The 22,570-nt window shown below is 39.5% G+C and overlaps 1 protein-coding gene across 1 annotated transcript in view; it reads left to right on the forward strand.

The window, feature by feature from the left end:
* GALNT5 (polypeptide N-acetylgalactosaminyltransferase 5) overlaps positions 1–22,570 on the forward strand; it is a 49,239-nt gene that overhangs the window by 19,465 nt on the left and 7,204 nt on the right. The window contains exons 4-9 of the mRNA XM_026492767.4: positions 7,269–7,404; positions 7,991–8,110; positions 10,449–10,566; positions 11,512–11,835; positions 16,689–16,769; positions 19,498–19,659. Coding sequence (XP_026348552.2) covers positions 7,269–7,404; positions 7,991–8,110; positions 10,449–10,566; positions 11,512–11,835; positions 16,689–16,769; positions 19,498–19,659 — 941 coding nt within the window. The remainder of the gene's footprint in view (positions 1–7,268; positions 7,405–7,990; positions 8,111–10,448; positions 10,567–11,511; positions 11,836–16,688; positions 16,770–19,497; positions 19,660–22,570) is intronic.

A 22,570-nucleotide genomic window follows, 5' to 3' on the forward strand; every position in this document is an offset into this window, starting at 1 on the left:
CCACCAGCTTGAATTTAAGCATGTTCTTTTTTTTTTTTAAGATTTTATTTATTTATTTGAGAAAGAGAGAGAGCATGAGCTGGGGGAGAGGCAGATGGAGAGGGAGTTCCCTACTGAGCGGGGAGCCCAATGTGGGGCTTGATCCCAGGACCCTGGGTTCATAACCTGAACCAAAGGTAGACACTTAACCAACTGAGCCACACAGGTGCCCCACATTTAAGCATGTTCTAATGGTAAATTATCTGCTTACCTAAGTTACACTTCCTTGTAACTAAACCCCAAATTTTGAACTTTTCTTATCCCATTGGTTTGCTAACAGATTTCTTTGGCCTGTAATGGAAATTTAAAATTAACTACAAACACATCACACCAAAATTGACATTGCAGTGATAACTAAAATTCTTAATGATAGACCCCATTTGGAACATTAAGTAAAAATCCATGTTTGTTTTCTTTTGGGAAGTAATTACACACAAATGATACAAAAAATAGGATAGTGAGGAAATGGTCCAAGTAGGCAAGTGTGGGGCTAAGATCTGGATGGAGAACATTCCCAGGCAAATGGAACAAGAAGTTGCAAGGTCCTGCTGCAGAAATATGTTCTGTGTATTAAAGTTAAAGAAAGAAGTTTAGTACGGCTTATTGTTGCTGACCATAGAGAGAGTGATTGGAGATTCATGTGGGGGTCATGGCAAAAGCAGGCTTTTGTAAAGCTTTATGAGTCATTCAAGGAGTGTAGGCATTATTCTTAGTATCATATGAAACAAAGGTAGTACATTAAAGAGGAGGATAAAATTGTTTAACTTAATTTAAAGTTCAATTTGGCCATCTTGTAGAGAATGGGTATTAGGTAGAGGAGAGAGGAAGGAGGGGGGCCAATTACGAGGTTATCATTGCGGCGCCTGGGTGGCTCAATCAGTTGAGCGTCCGACTCCTGGATTCGGCTCAGGTTGTGATCTCTTGGATCGTGGTCATGGGATTGACCCCTGCAGCTGGCTCTGAACTCAGCGGGCGTCTGCTCGAAGATTTTCTCTCCCTCTACACTCCCCCCACTCACTCTCTCGTGCTCTTTCGCTCTCTCTCTCAAATAAATAAATATATCTTAAAAAAAAAAAAAAAGAGGCTATTATAGTTGTCCAAGCACCAGGGAGGTACTAGGGCAGATGGAGGAAGGGGTCAGAGTAAGAATATATTGTGGACATGAAGCCCACAGAACTTGTCATCAGACAACGTATGAAGAGAATAATAATGAGAGGAGTAAAAAGAACCCCAAAAAACAAAACAAAACAAAAAAAACCCTAGAATTGGCATCTAAGCAAGTTGGTGGGTGGTGGGGCCATAACCAGAGGAACAGATTTGGGATTACAGTTGAGTTCCGATTTTGTCCATGTAAATTTGAGATGAAAATGAGACATCCATGTAGAGAAAGCTGACAAGTGCAGAACCAAAAATGTACTGCTTATAAAAAACTTCTCTCTGCCTGCATGGAGCACAAAGCATGCTGGTGATGATCTCCAGAATAGTCAAAACTGTTAGACAACACGGGAGGCCTCTTCAGATGAGGGCAATGAACTTGCTCAAAGCAGTTGCCTAATCGGCCTGCTCAAGTACTTGCGGTTATACAGCCAGAAAATAATTTCTTTGGATTTAGAAAATCCAAATGTATAAATGTAAACTTGCCTCTCAGTCAGTCATTAACACCCTTGAACACATTAGCTCAGTTTTCATTCGGTAACTCTCAAACTATTTTGACCATGACCCATGTTAAGAAATAAATCTTACATCACAACCCAGTGCATATATATATTACACATATAACTATGATAGACATTTCATGAAATAACATGTGCAGCAGATTCTAATATCTTCTTTTCTATATTATCTGTTTTTTAGATTCTGGTCAACCCCACTACATTGTTGTAGTGACTTGCTCAGAGATCACAACTTTAGTTTGGAGAGGCCAGCTAGGTGCATTTTAATTGCCTGCCACTGTCTAGTGAAGAGTTGCTTCTCAAACTATCATAGAAGAAGTTTTTTCTTCCTAATTTCCAAATTTTGTGGACCTACCCTTTGTAAATTATAATAAAGATGAACTACCTAAGAAAGAAATGGGGAAAAAATAAAGCTAGATACACAATTATATATGCATACATCTATACTCTATGTATATAGATATATACATAAATTTATTATGTATAACATATACATGTGTATGTGTGTACATATAGCATAGATAAGATACAGATAACATAAATAATGACATATATCTTATATAAGTACACATATATAAAATAGAGAATAAATTAACAAATTCCAGCAAACTGCTAGGGTTTTAAAGCATTTGTTCTCAATTTCTGTTCCTATCACTGATGGCAGGGTCTATGGCCACACTTTGAGCAGCATTAGAGGAAGGTCAATGCCTGAATTTGGAAAGAAGCTGAAAAGTGTGTTTTGATGGAATTAGTACCAGCCTTGCCCAAGGGCACATCCAAGGGCCCTGAAGTGCATCTGACTCCTGTGGGAAATTCAAGGGGATTCAGAAGCCCATACCAGGTTTAGCTGAGGAAATAATTCAGGGACTGTTCAGGGACTGGCCCTAAGTGGGGCTGACCAGCCTGTTAGTTATCCCAGACTCCCCCTGGGCATTCCCCAGCCATCACAAGTAAAGCACAGGCAAGAGACATTCTAGGCCCGAAAAGTCTCAGTAAACAGAGATCAGCAAAGATACCAGGGCAGAAATTTTCTCTAGACTGCCTCAGCCAAGAATCTGAATTCAGAATCTGACAGGCCTTGACAGCTATTGTTTCCTAAAGATTTACCCTTTAGGATTCAGAAAAAAGGGAGGGGAAACCACAGGCAAGGATGAGATCAAAGATCCAAGGACCTGAAACAGGTCAAGTAGCCCATTGTGGTCCCAAGGTATTATTAGACTTTCTGAAAGTACATAATACAATATAATAAGGGCAAAACAGTGACTCTCTGACCACTAACAGCGTTCACTACATATTCAGTTTCTAGGGCATAATAGGTTCTTCATCTGGATATGATTTAGGCAAAAAGATCGAGTCCAATCAGTTATTTCCTGAGAATGAGGACATAGAGAGTTCAAGTAGGATTTAAAAATCTGAAGGGCAGGCCATGGTCAATGGATCTCTAAGGAAAGTGTCCTATAGGAAACCAACAGAAGTAAAAAGAGAGGCAGTAATTGAGGTACAAAGTGAACAAGCCAGCCACTTGGATCTCATGCGAGTATTGAATGAAAGAGCGAGTTATTGCCCTGCCAAGAAGCGTCTGCAGACGGGCAGGTTCAATAGTACACTCTGGAGAGTCAGAGTAGAGATCAGATTCTCATTTCCTTTATAACAAGGGCATTTGGCAAAATACGTGACACTGCTGTGAGCATTCCAAAGAATCAGTTGGCTAACTTTAAGTATGTGGACTAAAACGACATCTAACTCCTGGACAGCCCTGGGGTCTCCTGAAAAGTGATAGTCCTGTAAATTTCTACAGTTTGTTTCTGCTGCATGTAAAACAGGTGGTTTCCTTAGCATCACTTGTAAATTATTATGTAAAATCAAACGCCCAGCCAGGTCCACATCCCTCAAGGAACCCTAGACACAACACTCCAACACTAATTGGTGCTGGCAACAATATCCCAAGCTGGTTGGCTGAATAGAAATGGGGGTCTGTACTCAAAAAGGAGCCAAAGCTTTTTGGCACATGGAGCATCTCTGAGTTGGTCAAAAAGTAAATAAATAAATAAGTTACAATCAAACCCATCTGCAAACCATCCAGCATTGCTGGGACCTACTCTTAAGAATCAGAAAAGCCTGCCAGGTGGCATCAAGATAGGATGATTTGAGCTCTAGCTTAAACTCTCGTTGAAAAAATAGTAATAACACTAGCTATTTATAAGGGAGTTAGGTGTTAGGTAGATCTTAGAACTATCCCCATAAGGTAAATCTCAGAGAGGTTAAGTAATTTATCCCATGTGGCTAAGGAAAGCAGAGCTATGTGGCTTCGATCCTGTGTTCATTTCACTATAAGTCTAGGGGTTAGGAAGAGTATGTGAAATGTCCAGAGACCATACCCACTACAAGTAGAAGTCCCAACCAGAGTCAGCTACATAGACAGCTCCCTGGTCTAGTTCCGGAGATCTTATTTTAAATTAAAGTGTCTGAAAGTGGAGCAATGACATTCATGCATGGGAGGATTCGCTTCTCACCCAAAATAAAACAGTATAAAATTCCAGTCTATGTTTTGGACAGAAGCTGCTTCCTTTGGGTCCTGGCAACAAGTGAATGAAAATCTGTGTGGGGATCTGGGCCAGGTGGGAAGTGAATGTAAGTTTGGGTACCCATCATGCTGCTACCAGGGATTGAGAAAGTCAATCCAGGCCCCTTTGACCCTCTAAGCTTACTCTGGGGATAGCGACATGCAGTCTGGTAGAGACTGCTCTTTGGTTCGAATGGACCAGCAGTAGAAGGAGTGAGAAAAAGGGGGTTGTCTTCTGCACATGCTATCACTAGCCAAGTAGGACCTTAGCAGGCAAGCTTACATACCTTACACACCTAGATAATCCCTGTGAACCTTCTTCCCACACAGGGAGCGGACTGTGCAAAAGGACACCCATAGTTGATAATGGCCTTTCATTATCAAACAAGCCATAATCTCTGGAAATAGGACTCCACCAGCATGATCAGGAGTTGTAACCACTGTTTCCAAGAGTTGGGGATAAGGGGGGGTGGGGCTTTAGCCTAGCACAACCTGGTGCTGCCTAGGGACTTCTGAAGAACGTCCCTCACCTAGACCTTGGCTAAGGTCAGTTTCTTACCCTTATGCAAAAATTCCTTTGTTCATCGGTTAATAAGATACTGAACCATTAATTAAGAGGTAGTTTATAGTTTTTCATGGATAATGAGCTATCATCCAGGTATTTAATTTCACCTGGTTCTTTGCCTGCTGCTGTCTTCTTTTTTTTTTTTTTTCAAAGATTTTATTTATTTATTCGACAGGATAGAGACAGCCAGCGAGAGAGGGAACACAAGCAGGGGGAGTGGGAGAGGAAGAAGCAGGCTCATAGCGGAGGAGCCTGATGTGGGGCTCGACCCCATAACGCCGGGATCACGCCCTGAGCCAAAGGCAGACGCCTAACCGCTGTGCCACCCAGGCGCCCCCTGCTGCTGTCTTCTACTTTTACTTTAAGCTTTCCCATTTTCATAGCCCTGCCTCTTTCTGGCCATTTTTTCTTTCTTTTTTTGGGGAACCCAGGCAATGGAATAAGCTATTTTCTAGTATCAGGCTGCCACTTAGCTGTGTAAACTTGAAAAAATTGCTTAAGTCCTTTGTTTCTCTTAGATGGGAATAAAACTTAGAGCTACATCTCATTTCTTAAGTGGAAATAAAAATTAGATTTATACCTCAGGTTTGTTGTGTGGATTAAACAAGACAACCATGTAGAATGCTTAGGACAGTGGCTGGCATAGAGTAAGCACTTACTAGAAGGTAACCGATGTTGTTATAGGGTTGTTGAGAGCTGAGGGGAGCAGCCAGGGGTCAGAGTGGTTGATTCAAATAATAAACCAAAAGGAAAATAACACTCAAGTCTTTAATCATTTCCTCCACTAATATAAGTAAGAAGTGTAAGTAAGAATTGAAACAGAAGGAAGTGCTGGCTCCTTGAATGTTCCATTTTCCCCTGTGGATTGTGCAGACGTGAGGGTCATCTCACTGCCTAAGGAGCCCAGAACAAAAGGCTCCTCCTGTTTTACTGCCTGGAGCCTCGGGTGAGAAAAAGGAGAGGGCTCAGAGTGGGAAAGTATTGAATGCCGAGTCAGATGGAGGAAAATGTCTTGGAGACCTCCCCACCTCGTTTACGGTGAGACAGAGATCTTGGCCTGAAGGAGGCCTCCAATGGAGGGACTGAGCTAGGAATGAAGCTATGCTGAGAGCATGTCCACTGAAGAAGAGGGAGGGCTTGAGATCTTGACTGCAAGTCCCTTCAGAGGCTGTGGTGCGCTGGCTGCAGACCACATCTGGTATGAGAGGGCAGCCTCCAGCCATGAGGACCTGCCGGGGAAAGCCTTTGCAAGTTGCCTGTGGTTGGGCCTGAAAGGACACATATAGGATTTTGGCCATAGCCCAGATTCCTCAGGTTATTATTAATCTTCACACACGCACACACACACACATACACTCCGCTTGTATAAAATCATTTGGAACCATGTAGATGCTACAGAGAATTTTATTGGGAAGAGAGTGTTACTTCACACAACTAATAGGAAAAAAAATAAGTTTTAATGATTATTTTTTAGCCTCCAAGCTTTTTTTTTCTTGTTGTTTTTTTTTTTCTCCTCCTGCAAGTCTTTGATTTTTATTGTGGTAAATTATGTGTAACATAAAATTTACCATCTTGGGGCACCTGGGTGGCTCAGTCGTTAAGCGTCTGCCTTCGGCTCAGGGCGTGATCTCAGCGTTCTGGGATCAAGCCCCACATCAGGCTCCTCCGCTGGAAGCCTGCTTCTTCCTCTCCCACTCCCCCTGTTGTGTTCCCTCTCTCACTGGCTGTCTCTATCTCTGTCAAATAAATAAACAGATCTTTTTAAAAATAAATAAATAAATAAATAAATAAATAAATAAATAAATAAAATTTACCATCTTAATTATTTCTTCAGTGCACAGTCCAGTACTCTGAAGTATACTCACACAGTTGTGCAACCAATCTCCAGAATGCTTTTCATCTCGCAAAATTTAAACTCTATACCCATTAAACTATTTCCTATTCTCCCTCCCCATCCCTGAACCCTTTTAACACTACCTTCTAACCTTGCTGTTTCTTTGTCTTTTATTTGTTTTCACCCCTGCTATGCAGAGTGATTTCTCATCTTCATCATTCCTACGGCCCACCTTGGAATATCAAACTCTGCCTGGTTCACGCAGACCCATGCCAGGTTAATGGAATCCACCCTCCTTAGAAGAGACAAAGCAGCCACCTTTACTACTAAGGATTCCCTTCAAAGTCTTGCCAATCTATTCTAAGTGGCTTACCAATTTTTCACAAACAAAAATGATGCTTTCCCCATAAGACTTCTAGAAACAAAATTGATTTTATTTCATTATAGAATGAAACTATAGGGACCAGGAATTCAGTGAGAAGACTACTACCCTTATAATCACCTTTCTGAAGCAATCCCCAAGACCTCTGAACATGAAGTCACACACTCAGTATATCGCATTTTCAAATGGTTTCTTTATTTCTGGTTCTCTAGGTGATGTGTTGACATTCTTAGATTCTCACGTGGAATGTAACGTTGGTTGGTTGGAACCTCTTCTGGAAAGAGTTTATTTAAGTAGAAAGAAAGTAGCCTGTCCAGTAATTGAAGTCATCAATGACAAGGACATGAGGTAATACTGTTGTATTCCACGAGACACTTCTAAGCGAGTCTTCAACAACAGCAAAAAGTACTGGTCGTATTCCTAAAGTGCACATTTTTGCAAATCTAAGAAACACAAAGTTCATCCATTTAAATAAATAGAAACACATAATCGATATCTTAGGATCAGAGGTCAATCCAATAGTTTATCGGATCATCAAAATGCTTAACTTTTAATAACATTAAATCCTAATACTCATTGTCCAGTTCTTTCCTCTTTCTATTCAGCTGTACCTGAACCCAGAAAATATTTATCTTCCTTAAGATTAGTTCATCTTTTTGTGGAAAATATACATATGCTCCTAAATTGTTTTTTTCCCTCAAAAATAGTCAGAACATTATTAAAAGTAAAGTATAAGTTAAAAACTAGCAATCCAGCCAGTAAGTCACTAATGTAAGTTGTACTCATAAATTTGCTTGAAATGTTATTAAAAAGTTTGTGGTAATCTAAAATCATTTGTGTAAGCACTTGTTTCATTCATTTGAACAAGGCATGGTGTCCGATTAAGTATATGTGTACGATCTCAGGTAGCTCTTTTGTTTTTTTCCTGGATTAGTTACATGACAGTGGACAACTTTCAAAGAGGCATCTTTGTGTGGCCCATGAACTTTGGTTGGAGAACAATTCCTCCAGATGTTATTGCAAAAAACAGAATTAAAGAAACAGATATAATAAGGTAAGTGTGTGAAATTTAAAATTAGAAAGCAATTATGTATCTTTTTACAAATGCATAGGAAGCAATTCCACAAAACAAGTATTTCCTGTCATTCTCTAGACCATCAACAATTATAGCTTTAGGGGCGCCTGGGTGGTGCAGTCGTTAAGCGTCTGCCTTCGGCTCAGGGCGTGATCCTGGCGTTCTGGGATCGAGCCCCACATCAGGCTCCTCCACTGGGAGCCTGCTTCTTCCTCTCCCACTCCCCCTGCTTGTGTTCCCTTTCTCACTGGCTGTCTCTGTCTCTGTCGAATAAATAAATAAAATCTTTAAAAAAAAAAAAAAGAATTATAGCTTTAGCCAACAGATGATCAAAAGCAAACAGTTTTCCTAAGAGATTACTTTCCCACTACCAAAACTCATTCTTTTAAATGGTCAACTGGACCTTATTCAGCCCCGAACCCAGAGAAACTCACTAATACTACTCCTGTTCTCTGGGATTTACAGCCTAAGAAATATAAACTAATTGAATATGCTGCATAAATGCTAATATAAACACGCATATTAAAGCCGACATGAGTAAAAATTGGAAGAGTAAATAATAGTAGTAAAAATATTATTGTAATAATAGCTACTGTTAGGATTTTCTTTTCAATTCTAATCCTACCCTTTCCATGGGAGGGGTGCCAAATTCTGTAAATGAATTGAGAAATAGATACAGAAGGCAGATATGAATTAAAAGTGGGTCTTTATTGCTGGAGAAATAAATTGAAGAATAAATTGAATATTGCTGAATTGAAGAACACAGCTTAGACCTGAAGCCAAAGTGGGGACTTCTGAACACTTCCTCCAGAGTCTAGACCTGCAGGACAAGCATGCAGCCAGCCTCAGGCCGAGCAGCAGGAGTCCCAAAGCCTTCCCAGTTGGAGAGAGAACTTGAGCAGACAAGTGCCAAGAGAAAGCCCCAGCCCACACTGTGGATTGTAGCATTATTTCTCAGAACTTAACCCTCAATAAAGCATGCCTCATTCCTTGCTAGGTGTGATGCCTTCAGAATTGGTATTCCTAGTGAGTCAAGTTAGGAGTACTATCATTTATTAAGCACTGTGTATTTAACCCTCTCTATAACCCTAGGAGTGAGATGGTAGTATTGCCATGGTAGAGATGAGGAAATGGACCCTAAAAGAAGTAATTTTCCAGGGATATACAGCCAGGAAAAGAACAAATTGGGATTCACATCCATATCTGCCTGAATTTAACACACTTACTCTGATCCCACATCTAAAGAACTTCTTTGCCTTTTTCAGACTCCCATTTTGAAGGTCAATGTAGTGATTGAGTTCAGATTATAGTCCACATAACATTAGAAAAAGAATGCATTCTGGATGGACTAGAAAGGACATTGGGCATTCAGACTGCATATGTACATAAATGATGGGGGACAGGAAGTAGGTGTGGGGCAGGAATTATCTTACCCTTGACATTGCTTTGTACCCTAGACACAAGACAGGCTCTCCACACAAACCTTTCAACTGGCTCAATGTAACCACCATGGGAAGTGATTACCGCCTTGTCGAGCTGCTGATTCAAGTGTAGTTTCTATCCCCCATAATCTAGAACAGTCATGAAGACTCTGGAGTCGGACTCTTTGAATTTAAATCTCAACTCTACTACCTTTTAAAGGTGTGAGCTTTAAAAAGTTACTTAACCTCTCTGAATCTCTGTTTCCTCATTTTTTGCATTAAAGACTAATAGAAGGAACTACCTCTATCATCTAAGAATTAAATCTGATCATATCACATACTTTAAAAAGTGTTTGCCACATAATAAGCTGTCAATAAAGTCTGTCTACAGTTGAGACGGTAGAGTGGAGTGAGCGATCATAGTGTCAAACCAGGCCACCTAAATTGAACCCCAGGTGTACATCATAGTAATCTGTGATCTCGGGAAAGTTTCAAACCATTTCTGGGCTGTAGTTTCTTAACGGTACATACTTGCAGGATTTCCATAAAGTCTGAGATAATACACATATAATACTCACAACAGTGCCTGGTACTCCCTTAGCACTATTAAATAGGCATTGTTAAAAATAACCTAGCTCGAGAGTTTGTGGCGAAGAGTAAAGGGCAAATAAGAATCCTACTTCTAAGCCCCATCTTTGCTGACCCTAGTCAAGCTCTGCCACCAGGAAGCAGGGAACTGATGACCTCAGGGCTATTTGTGACTCCCTTCCAAGACCTCCCCACACTTGGTCGCTATTTTGAAATCTCTCTTAACTCCATCACAACTGCACAGAGGACCCACTCTAAAAGTTGAAATCCCATGACATGCAAGTTTAAAAAAACATTTCTTTTTGTAGGTGTCCCGTCATGGCAGGTGGATTGTTTTCTATTGATAAAAATTACTTTTTTGAACTTGGAACATACGACCCTGGGCTTGATGTGTGGGGTGGAGAAAATATGGAGCTCTCATTCAAGGTATTATCAAGTGGTCCTCCAATTCTCTCTACAATTCAGACTTTTTCATTTGGTTTCATTTTACTAATATAATCAGATATGGGACTGCCTCTGGGAGGAAATTGCACAGAAATTTGGGGGCCTCTAGATTAATGTTTTTATATCCCAGATTAAATTTGGAAGAATCAATAGCTCTCATGAAATTTATTAGTATTCCCTAATATTTCATAACACTGTTTCTATATGTGACTATGGGGGAAAGAATTGTCTGCCATTCTGTATAAATGCTGCGGGATTCACACTACATACAAAATATCTCCAGTAAATCATTCAGTAATGGGTCATGTTAGACAGCACAAGTGACAGAAGTACAAAAAGCGCCTTTAGAGCAGACCATCAGCAGGCAATGGTGCAGCAACTTTGGACATCCAGACAGCTCTGGGTATTTATAGTCATTGATCAACAGCTAAGAAAGCCTTGGCAGCAGCCAGACTGAAGGGAATCCAAAAGGCAACTGCTTTCCTGGGGAGTGAGGTGGTATATAGTAAAAGGGGTATTACTTGGAGCTCATTTTCAGGTTGTGTTCCATAAGTCGTGTGGATCATCCCAAGATGAGAATGGAAGTTTGAAAAAATGGAAATATAAACTCCTTTCCCTGATCCAACCAAAACAGGAATTCATAGTTTATATTTTATACTTTGGGATTTGGTGAGAATTTCTTTATAAAATAAAAAGATGAACACTGCAGGGTAGGGAAGAAAAATATATATTTTTTACGAATCCTAAAATGGTCCACAGCAATAGACAAAACCAAATAAACCTGTTGAGTTTAATTTGAAACTACTAGAAAAAACTACTTCCAACTGCGGGGAGGAGGGAGTGGTGATCAAGTGGTTCCTTGTCATTGTTAACTGCCCATGATTTGTGGACATCATTTAAAAATTGATGTTTATCAAACTGTTCCAGGTGTGGATGTGTGGTGGTGAAATTGAGATCATTCCCTGTTCCCGAGTGGGCCACATATTCAGAAATGACAATCCGTACTCCTTCCCCAAAGACCGGATGAAGACAGTAGAGCGGAACTTGGTGCGGGTTGCTGAGGTCTGGCTTGATGAGTACAAGGAGCTCTTCTATGGCCATGGGGACCACCTCATAGACCAAGGGTTAGATGTTGGAAACCTCACAGAACAAAGGGAACTTCGAAAGAAACTAAAATGCAAAAGTTTCAAATGGTACTTGGAGAATGTTTTTCCTGATTTGAAGGCTCCCATTGTGAGGGCTAATGGTGTGGTAAGTTCAAGCAGTAATTACATTCTGACTCCATAAAAATAAAATTTAAAAACTCTTGAAAATGTGTGGAAAAGAATGAAGGATTACATTACAAGTAAATACCAAGTATGAGTGCAGATGAGACAGAGCATGGTTAAGGGTTAAATATAGGTGAACTTACGGGAGGCTTTTAGGCAGCCATTTTCATTGATTATTTCAGCAAATACCTACTGGGTATCAATAAACCAGACAGCATTTCAGAACTGCGTTATAGGGTGATGTATAAAGCACACTTGATTCCTATTTGTGGAGCTTAAAGTTGAGTAGGGAAAACCATGTACAAGTATGTAACGTTTAAATAAAAAATAGAATGGCTCTCATTTAGGGAACTGGTCACAACTGAGGAATCCTTCTAAGCTAGAGTATTCAACTCTGAGGAGATGTTGAAGCCCAGGCCTGAAAGACAAGTGTCATCCAAGCTCTAAAGGAGAGAGTCTTAGGCAGAGGATGCCCTTTGTGCAAAAACTCTAAGATAGATGACTGTCCAGGCACTCAAGAAGTGCCACGAAGATGAATGTTGTCAGAAGGAGAGAAGAATCGCACCAGATGAAGGGGAGGAGGGAGGAAGAGTCAGGTCACATAGGTCCTTACAGGCAGAGTAATAATCCTTCCTTCCTTCCTGTCTCTTTCTTTCTTTCTTTCTTTCTTTCTTTCTTTCTTTCTTTCTTTCTTTCTTTCTTTCTTTCTTTCCTTCCTTCCTTCCTTCCTTCTTTCCCTCTCTCCCCCCTACTGAATGTAATAGGAGGTTATTGAGTAAGGTTAAGCAATAGGATGACATGATTTAATTAGATTTTTATAGATTTCAAACATGGGTTGAAAACAAAATAGTCAAATGATGACAGACAAAATTCCAGGGCACAATGTAATGTACCAAAAGGGAAGAAAACAAACTAAACAGGTTGGACAGAGTACAAAGCTAAGAACTAAAGCAAGAAAGCAGAAAACCTGGATGAAAGCCATTTCAAACCCATTCTGGGAGTGGGGCTTAATTTGAAAAGGATGGCAAGCTATGAGGATATTTACCGTAGAATAGGTTTAGAAGTGATTAGTCAGGCCTTGACCTAGAGCTCTTCCCTAGTCATGCAGAATTTTAATCTGTTTTATTGTTTTCTCATTGAATTTTGATTTATAAATATTCCTGGAATTATTTCATTTTCTTTAAGAATTTTCTTTTTCTTCACGAAAGAAGTTCTCAGACTTGACCATCAGTAAGCCTGCTGTTTTAGGCCATGTTTGTTCAGTTCCCCTAGAAAGTGAATTGTACAAACAAATCAGTCTCCGCCTAGGAAATTTCCTGATGATGACAAGGACTTAGAAGAGCCATTCTCCCTGGCAGTATAGGGGAGATTCTGGAAGAGTATGAAAGAGAGGAAACATAAAAATTCAACTGACAAACTAGTATATGTGACCTGTCTGTAACATAATGTAGTATAAAATTGTCATTTTTATAGGTCAAAATAAAATAGCAGCTATTTCTGGTAGTTCAACCTGGTTTTTTTTTTCTAGGTAACTCGTTAGGAATACCCTGAATTTATACACTGTTCAAATAATGTGTCTGTAAAATAAACTTACTTTTTCTTTTTTTAAATTCTAACTCCTGAGTAAGAAAAAAATTTTCACCATAGTAATTTTTTTTCCTGTCCTCACACAGAATCTCAGCAAGAGCATTACTAAACTTTAACCACCAGAGGGAACTAAAAAACTACCTTTTGCCTCTGTGAGGTTAACTTGTGTAAGAGTTCCCATGAAATTTCTGAAGCGCTCTCCTGTAACAGCCTTCTGCTGCTGCCAGAGCTATAATATATTAAAATGAAGAAAATATTTTTAAATGATTTTTTAAAATTCTATTTGTTGCTTTCCTTAGACAAATTATAATCAAGATATCATTTGCTCCCTTCTGAAATAACCAGTAGGGTGCATTATTACCATTTAAAAAAAAAAAGAAAAAAAAGATTTTTTCCAGACATTTCAGACTAAGATTAACTAGACCATTATTTTAGAAAGACAGATTTGAGTCCCAAGAAAATAAATTCTACAAGTTTTTATTTGCTCCACATTTTCCCTTCTTTCAACCTATTTAGGAATTTAAATCTAGTGCAAGATTTTTTGTTTTCTTTTCTTTTTTTATAAGAACATATCATATCTTATTGAACCAAAAATGTTTGAGGAATGAAAGCACATTGCCAATAATGTGTCTTTATATTGGATTAGACGCTTAGCAAATAGCCTATAGCCCGAAGTCTGGCAATTCTGTGATAAACTGTGGGGAACTCCTCCTAAATTGGAAAGTGAAATAATTCAAAATGGATTATTTAAAATTTATATACTGTCCGATATTTTTAAAAAGATTGAAATGGTTTACAATAAAAGCATAAATACAATTCCTTGAAAATAAAATGAAGAATCCATTTTTAAAACCATTCATAATGAGATAAAGAATAACAACTCCTTAGGGCTTCATAAATCATTTCTATGTGAAGAAAAGCAGTTTCTCCCGAAATTTCTGATAGGGACGAAGAGAAACAAATCTTCAGAGAAAGCCGGTGGCGGCGGGGTGGGGGGGAGCGGGCGGGGGGGGGGGGTGACGGAAAGCAAGGGAAAGAAAATTTTTTTCCTTCCATGTAATGCTTTTTCTATGCTTGGCAGAAGGGACTGTACAAAATAAATACAAAGAACTCAGTTAAACCAGGGGTTCCCATACACTGCTCTGGGCACTGTTAGTTGTGCTGCCAGAAATAGGATCCCAGGGCCAAATATATTTGGCAGACGCTCACGCTGCCTTCCCCCTTAGAGCAGAGAGCTAAACATTAACGTACTGGAGGTTCTGCGAGGTTCTGGAGCAGTACGACCTGTTCAGCTGTATTGAAGCCAGAGTTTTCCGAACCCGTGGGAAGACAGAATCCACAAATACAGAAGTTTATATTTATGTCTGTTAAAATCCAGAGAACAATTGGAGCACATTTCCTTTCTTTAATCTCCAGGCCTATCCTCCTTTCATGCATTTCTATTAAATCTCCGCTGGGCGCCCTGCTCTGTGATTCCTCTGGGCGTCCTGACTGCTCCATTTACTAACGGTGGATTGTGTCTTCCCATATTTGTCACTTTACATTGTGAATAGAGCTTTCTTTGAAGATTTCTGATGGAAATTCTGTCCTTCCAGAGTTGTTTTACATGCCAGCCACCCCAGAAGTAACCAACCTGGTACTATTTTTTTTTTAAAGATTTTATTTATTGATTGATTGATTTGAGAGAGAGCATGAGCCTGGGGGGGGGCAGAGAGAGAGGGAGAAGCAGACTCCCCCACTGAGCAGGAGCCCTTTGCTGTGAAGCTTGGAATTGAGCTGATGCAGGGCTGGATCCCAGGACCCTGGGATCATGACCTGAGCCAAAGGCAGACCCTTAACCAACTGAGCCACCCAGATGCCCCCAGTCTGGTACTATTTTTATGTCTGTCAAAGTTCCTATCCGATGGAAGTAGTGTAAACGTACATCTCAAACCCAAATGAAGGTCTACGTAAGGTTCAGATTCCCAAGGGAGAGTCTAGCTTCCTTGTCTCCTTGTGCTACCGGGTAAATTGTTTTTCCCAGGACACCATTCTGCTGAGGGTCCGATTCTTTGGTCATCCATCTTTATGTGGAAGACTGCAGTTCCAGCTTTCTGGCTTACGCATGTTTTTCTACTGTCCTTACAATGTCGGTCCCTTTCCTACCAGTATTTGCAATTTTCCCATTTGCTAAAGGTTTTTGTTTTGTTTTCTTTTCTTTTGTTTTCTTTTGTTTTCTGCATTTTATGGTCTCCTAAGATGCCCCTGACTTTCTTGTAAGCTGAGCTATGCATGTAAAAGTGAGGACCATCCCACTGAGCGCCGTGTTATGAAGGCTTACAACTCTGAGCTACACAGCTTCATCGGGCAACACTTTAGAGTCAGGGCTCTGTGTTAGGCGCCCTGGAACAGGAGGGGGCACAAACAGTGTTCCTGCCAATGAAGACTTCACCACCTGCCAGCTCAGAAGGCTTTCCTGAGTGTAGACTTGACTCTACATAGCTCTTCTAGAGATCTAAGAAGTCTAAATTGCACTATTAACTCACCATCTCGTTAGCCTTGCCCAAGATGTCAAACTGGGCAAGGGAATCATTTTTCTGCATTAAATGGTGACTTATAGAAAGCTGCCTCCATATTTGACCCTGCAAATCCATTAAAAACCTGGGGGCCTGCCAGATAGTGCCTTTAAGGTTGGCTCTGTATTAGCTTTCGTGACTTTCCTGTAATGAAATGTAGCTTGCCTGAGTCATTAGGAAGATTCTGACAGGGAATCAGCTGGAATCTGCTGTTCTTTGAAGGACTCAATTTATCTATGATTCAGTATGCCTAAGCAGGGAAATGGATTGAAGGGGTCAGCCAGGGAACAGAGCCCATAACTGTTGGTTTGATTAAATTGCAAGTCTGTGCATTGACTTTTAATGTATGCATCAAAAAAACTTGAGACAAGAAAATAACTACTTTTCATGCTACCTTTTGCTCATTCCCTATTCAGCATTCCAGGCAAGGGTTAATTAAAAGCTTCTGTTTGTTGGCTCTGTGGCTGAATCATAGGCCTAAATTGACAGATTGAAGCTGTACTTTAGCAAGATTACATTATGTCTCTGTGAGAGATAGCAACCAATAAAATCGCATAGTGCTAAGTAATGCTAAGCTATCAACTTAACTATCTTTTTTACCTTATTATAGTTTTATAGTCTGTGTTTTCTGAATGTCTTATTCTACTTTAAAATATTTTTTTTCTTAATGCATATTTTATATTTTGTTCCCTAGCTTATTAATGTGGCCTTGGGCAAATGCATTTCCATTGAAAACACCACAGCCACTTTGGAAGACTGTGATGGGAGCAGCAAGGTACGCTGGGCTGGGTTTCCTCTCTCATCATAGGCACCGTTGATAGATGGTGCAGGTGTACCTGATAAGAGCAGAGTATGGTACACTTACTGCTCACTTGAGAAATTTATTTTTCCTGTACAAACAATAATTAATTTATAAATTTCTACATTATCATAAGGTTGGTGATAAGACAACCCACAACTAAATGTAAAGATACTGACCAAGGGAGTAAGACTGAGTACTGAAGTCAACCCACTAGGGACCCAGTTCTGGATCCATCACTTCCAAAAATGTGTTAACTTTGCAAATCCTTTATCCTTTAGGTAAATAGCAGTTATAACAGCACCTACCCCTAAATCAGGTTTGAGGGTCAAATTATGTCATACGGATGAAGCATGTAGAACAATATTTAACACTCAGTGCCCCGCAAATGTTCACTGTTACAATAAGACAAAAAAAGGGGAAAAATAAAAAATCACATCTAAAGATAAAATAATAAAGGAAATAAAGGCAGAGCATATTTTTGAATAGTCTAAGGGTGCAATTTTATTCTGATTCAGTCCCCTTTTCCCCATTCTCCTACATATTGAGGGAGTGATGCAAATTACATAATCCATGATCCCTGGTGGAAAACCCTTTAGCAAATCTCTGACGACTCAGAACACAATGGTTAGGGGAGGAAGAGGGCCAGGGAGAACAGAGACTCTGCAGAGCGGGAGGTGAGCTCTGATGGTACCTCCCCCTTCAGCGTATGTTCCCCACCCATTCTCATTCTGTGCAGATACTACTGGTTTGGATGTCAAACAAAACTCATAGAAACATCAACCCATGAGTAGTACTCAGCCTCCTAAAATTGTAGATCACTCTTTGGTAAAGAAATTATTTTGTGATGAGAATCCAGGCTTCCCCAGATTTACCTGTTTGCTTTGACTTAGAGATATTGCTTCTATTTTTGAGCACATCTCCTCTCTGCCTCTTAATTCAAAGCTGAAAAGACATTTTTGTCCTCTCTGTTGCTATAATACAGCTATGGATTGTAAACTTGACGCTGAGGGAGCTCTTTCTTAATTAGGAAAGAAAGGAGGCAGAGGGAAGAGAAAAGTGTCAAAAATCATTTGAAAGATACAACTCGTATTAACAATTCAAAGAGGAAATAAAGTCATAAATTACAAAATAAAACCACAAGTAGTCCAAATTATATGAAAGTAGTATTATTTAATTCAATCCTTCGAGACTCATTCTTCTTGTGATTTTCTGTGCCTGATTCACCAGTATTTTATATGAAGATCCAAGTTGTGGTCTGGATAACGACTGAGTGTCTCAAGGGGATGCTGGGAGGCGAAAGTATGACTATGCAGCCCCAGCTTTCTACAAACGCCCAGCTCCCTTTTTGTCTTGTTACTCACTTTTAGCTTGTAGTTTGTTTGAATAATAAAAAGTAAAGGGACCTGGAGGAAGGGAACTTATTTTGGCAGAATTAATGAAGCTTAATACCAAGCCAGATTATAGCACTCATCCAAAAACCTGTAAAGGAATAAAGCCCGAGGATTGAACCACCGAGCCTTAGCCTTCACTTTACCTAAAAAGTCCCCTTAGCTATTAACTTTTCAACCAGCTGAGATGTCCCTTTTAAAGGTAATGTCTAGCTTCTCCTAGTAGCCACATGACGCCCTTGTATTATGACATAAGATCATGCTTCTCAAATTTTAATGTGCGCACAAATCACCTGGGAAGTTTGTTACAATACAGATTTCTGATTCAATAGGTCCGTGGTGGGGCTGAGATTCAGCAGTTCCAACTAGCTCCCAGGTGATGCTGATGTTGGTCCAGAGACCACCCTTTGAGTGGTGAGGTCTAACCCAATGACATACTTGATAATCTAAGTTAAATCTCAGTTACATTACAAATGATTCACGAGGTAAAAGCATTTAGGTAGTTTTTACCAGCAGTCTATTTTTTTGTTTTGTTTTAATGTTCACATTGGTGCAAAACAACAAACTTCCCGCAGACCCACAGACTTAGAATAAATTGACAAGGCAGATAGTACTAGGGTGTAAATAACTGGAAAAATTACTTATAAAAACTGAAAACATGGTTCCATTACCTGAATCGGTATTTATTTTTGACATTGGCAACTCCCCTGGACTTCTCCAAGGGTGGTTCTTAGGAACTAGCGGATGCTAACAGAACAGAACCTGATGATTCTTTCTGCGATCAGCAAAGAAAGATTTTTACCCTTTCCTACAAAGCTCTAGGAGTCTGGTAATCTCGATGGTCTTAAACAAAGAAGCATAATAATTTCCACCAAAGTAATTTAGGACTGTGACTTGGATCTCCTTATGGCCCAAATGCCTACAGATGGTTTGAATGTTTCACTGCTTCAAGCACCAGGCTTGTCTGGGATTCAGAACACCTGAAATGACCTCCATTTGCAGATATATACTAACTGTACTCAATAATTTTTATTATTGCAACTCACATTTCTTGACGGCTTACTGTGTGCTAAGCACTTAACAGTCTGAGATACACCCAAATGCGATCCAACTTAAAAATGATAAAAATGAAATTAGATATGGTAATAATATGCCCATGCTCTCAGAATCAAAAGTGGCAATACCAGGATTTGGGTACAAAACATTTGATCAGAGTGCTTATATCCTTAACCATTGCTAACCAAAATGTTTGGCAAAGCCCCTACCTGTATTTGTTGCCTGAAGTGACCTTCTCCTTGTTCATTTCCCAACAGCGTCAGCAATTTAATTACACCTGGCTAAGACTTATTAAACATGGAGAGTGGTGCTTAGCTCCCGTCCCCAATACCGGGGCCCTGGGCCTGCACCCTTGTGATAACAGAAACAAAGGGCTAAGATGGCTGCATAAATCAACATCAGTCTTTCATCCAGAGCTGGTAAGCAAAATATGTGTCCCTCTTCTTTATCGCAAATCCAACTTCCCATTAAATGGGACGTAAAGCTCTCCTTGTCCGCATCCTCAATCAGAAGCTTTCAGTGTGTTTGTGAGAACTAGAGGCAGCGTAAAAGTTCATACAGAGAGATAAACGGATATTTTTGTAAATTGTCAATGCCTTTTTTTCTTTTACAAAATGTATTTGAAATCTGTTATTTTAAATATAAGCCACCCGTTTCTTTGGTTATATAGCTATCAGCATCTTTGTTTCTATAAGCCATTCACTTCAGTCAACTAACTGCCAAAAATCATGCTCAGAGGCTAGAACTGGCTCTGACTGGTTCCCAGAGAGGCCCGTAGGGAGAGTATATGGGGGAAGCAAGAAGCAGTGTGCTTCCGACAAGCTCTGCACTTTAGCATGACTCTGCTTTTCGGCATTCTGCCTCCTTTCCATAAAGGGAGACTTTTTCTCACCCCACCCCCTCATTCCCAGAGACCTGGGCCTCAACAGGTGGAGGCAGCTCCCACCTGCTCGTAGGAGCTGCCAGTGTGCACGTGCACTTGCCACCATCACATTCAGTGACATGACCCTGGTAGCTTAAACCAGCCACGATGGGAGGAATTCTGTAAACCCATGCTACTAATCCAGGGATGTTTTCCTAGAGGTCCAGTTGTTAATATTTACCAGACCGCCCCTGCTCTACCCTATTCGCTCTCAGAATGATAAATGTCAAAGTCTTGATCGGTTTCTCCAATTCTGTTTTAACAAGATACAAAGTCATAAGTTTTGGTGTAAGATCTTGGAGTGACAAAAATAATTTCAGGCCAACCTTCTTAAATTTTCTATTATCCTACTGGCAAGTAACCACCAAATCCACAAAATGTACTGGGTATATGAAGACCATCATCTTGCTCAGGGTTGTCCCCAAAGCACACCCCCCCCCGGGTGCCTCCATTTCTTTTGATGTCACAACCAGTGACTATTCCCTTCATGGCATTTTTCTTCCTACTTGGGGTCTAAATCAGGGCTTGAGCAACATATTTTCCAAACTTCTTCCCTTTCAATCTTCTCTGTTATATTTCAGTACCTTCTGGGCATTTTTTTTTTCTCTTTAGTGATAATGACTATTATTGAGTTATTTAGAAAAATTAGGAATTACTAGTGCAGCAATTACTGTTGTGTAGTGTTGGAAAAATCCATGAACATCTATCAAACATTATCTTCTGCTTGCTTAACCTTATGCCAAAAAAAGCTGGAGGTGGGGTCAGGGGTGAGAAAGGATGAGAATGAGAACATACTTTTCATCTCCAGAAGTGAATCTGTTACCAGAAAAAAAAAATCAGGCTAATGAGAAAATATTTAGGAGCAAGCAGCCTTTAAATCACATAGGTCTTATTTATAAACTGGGTTGGCCCCTTTGAAAACTTAAGCCTTTATTAGCTGATTTTTATATAGGCTTAATTTTGGTTCCTCTAAATGGTAAGCCAATTTGTAAAGAGTAATTTAATTAAGATGGCAAAAATTCAATGTTTCCTGATGCTGCTTGTGCCTATGAATTTGTAGCATGTCACACAGCTGCCTTCTGCCTTAAGTTCCCCTTTCCATGCTGCTTGATGTCATGGAGATGAATATCTTGATAATAGTTTTCCTTATTTTTTCAGTATTTTGGTAATTTTCATACTGAATCTCCTGAGTCCTCCAAGGTATGGTAATTCTTTAAAAAAGAAATGGAGAAAAAGACTGAATAATAGGAACATGTCTCTCCCTTTAGCATTAGGAATTGAGAGCTTTGTAGAAGGAAATAGGGTAACAGTGAATTTGACCCTGAATACCAAAGAATTGTTAAAAGTATACATTTCTAATCTGCATTTAAAATATATTCTCTAGGAGAGCCCACCCCAAATACTGGGGATTATAGACACCGAAGAGGAAATTTTTTCATAAGTAACTCCTAGGTACTGTGACATGGAATGACTCTCCATCACTGGTCCCTTCATCAACTGTCTTTAGGTTAGGGACAAGTTATTCAATTACCTCTTTACAATCCACTGGCAGAATGTTGTAGATAATCCGGGATGATTTTGCTCAAGGCCAACTCCTTTACAAAGCCTTGAGCATACCCAAACATCATATTTCCCAAGTCTTACAAGGATGACAATGGTTTTGTAGGAACATCTTTAAAATAAACTATTATGAAGTCACCCCTATTTGGTATATTTTTTAAAAAATATTTCAAAACAATATACATATAATTAAGATTATCTTTGTCATAGTTATGGAAAATTGAGAGGATTAATAGATGAAAAAAATTATAAAGCCATGAGCCAGTTCTAAGTTGGTTAACTATTATTTCTAGGATATTCCATAAATATTAATCAATAATAGAACTTTCTGAAATACCTTTGACTTTTTTCTAATTATATCTGAATTTTCTGGACATCAGGCATTACATACTACCAGAGATTACAGTGGGTAGCTTATAAGTAAATACATCATTTCTAGCACTTTGTATTCCATGTTTACATTCTAAGGTATGAACTTAATTGAGAACTTAACTGACTCACTTTTTGTGACGGCTGCTTTTTCATGATCACCATCAATCAGAGAACCATCACCCATCAAATATAATAAATGCCATATGGAATTATTTCCTTTAAGTAATACAGTTATCAGACCCGTCATCGGAAAATACATCTTCTGCTTCCTCCCCGAGGAAGTCGTAAAAGTCTTAAAAGCCTTGTATCTTGAAGAAGTGAGAAGTTAGTTTGAGATGGAGACAAATTTAATACAGTCCAAAGGCTGTGGTCCTGTTGTTAATTTAGTTCAGAAGAATTCCTAAGGAATCAAAAATGTAATTATCTTTTTTTTAATTAGTTTTCATTTCTTTATATTTCAGCTGTCAAATTCATGT

This window comes from Ursus arctos, unplaced genomic scaffold, assembly GCF_023065955.2.
Source record: "Ursus arctos isolate Adak ecotype North America unplaced genomic scaffold, UrsArc2.0 scaffold_1, whole genome shotgun sequence".
NCBI classification, from domain to species: Eukaryota; Metazoa; Chordata; class Mammalia; order Carnivora; family Ursidae; genus Ursus; species Ursus arctos.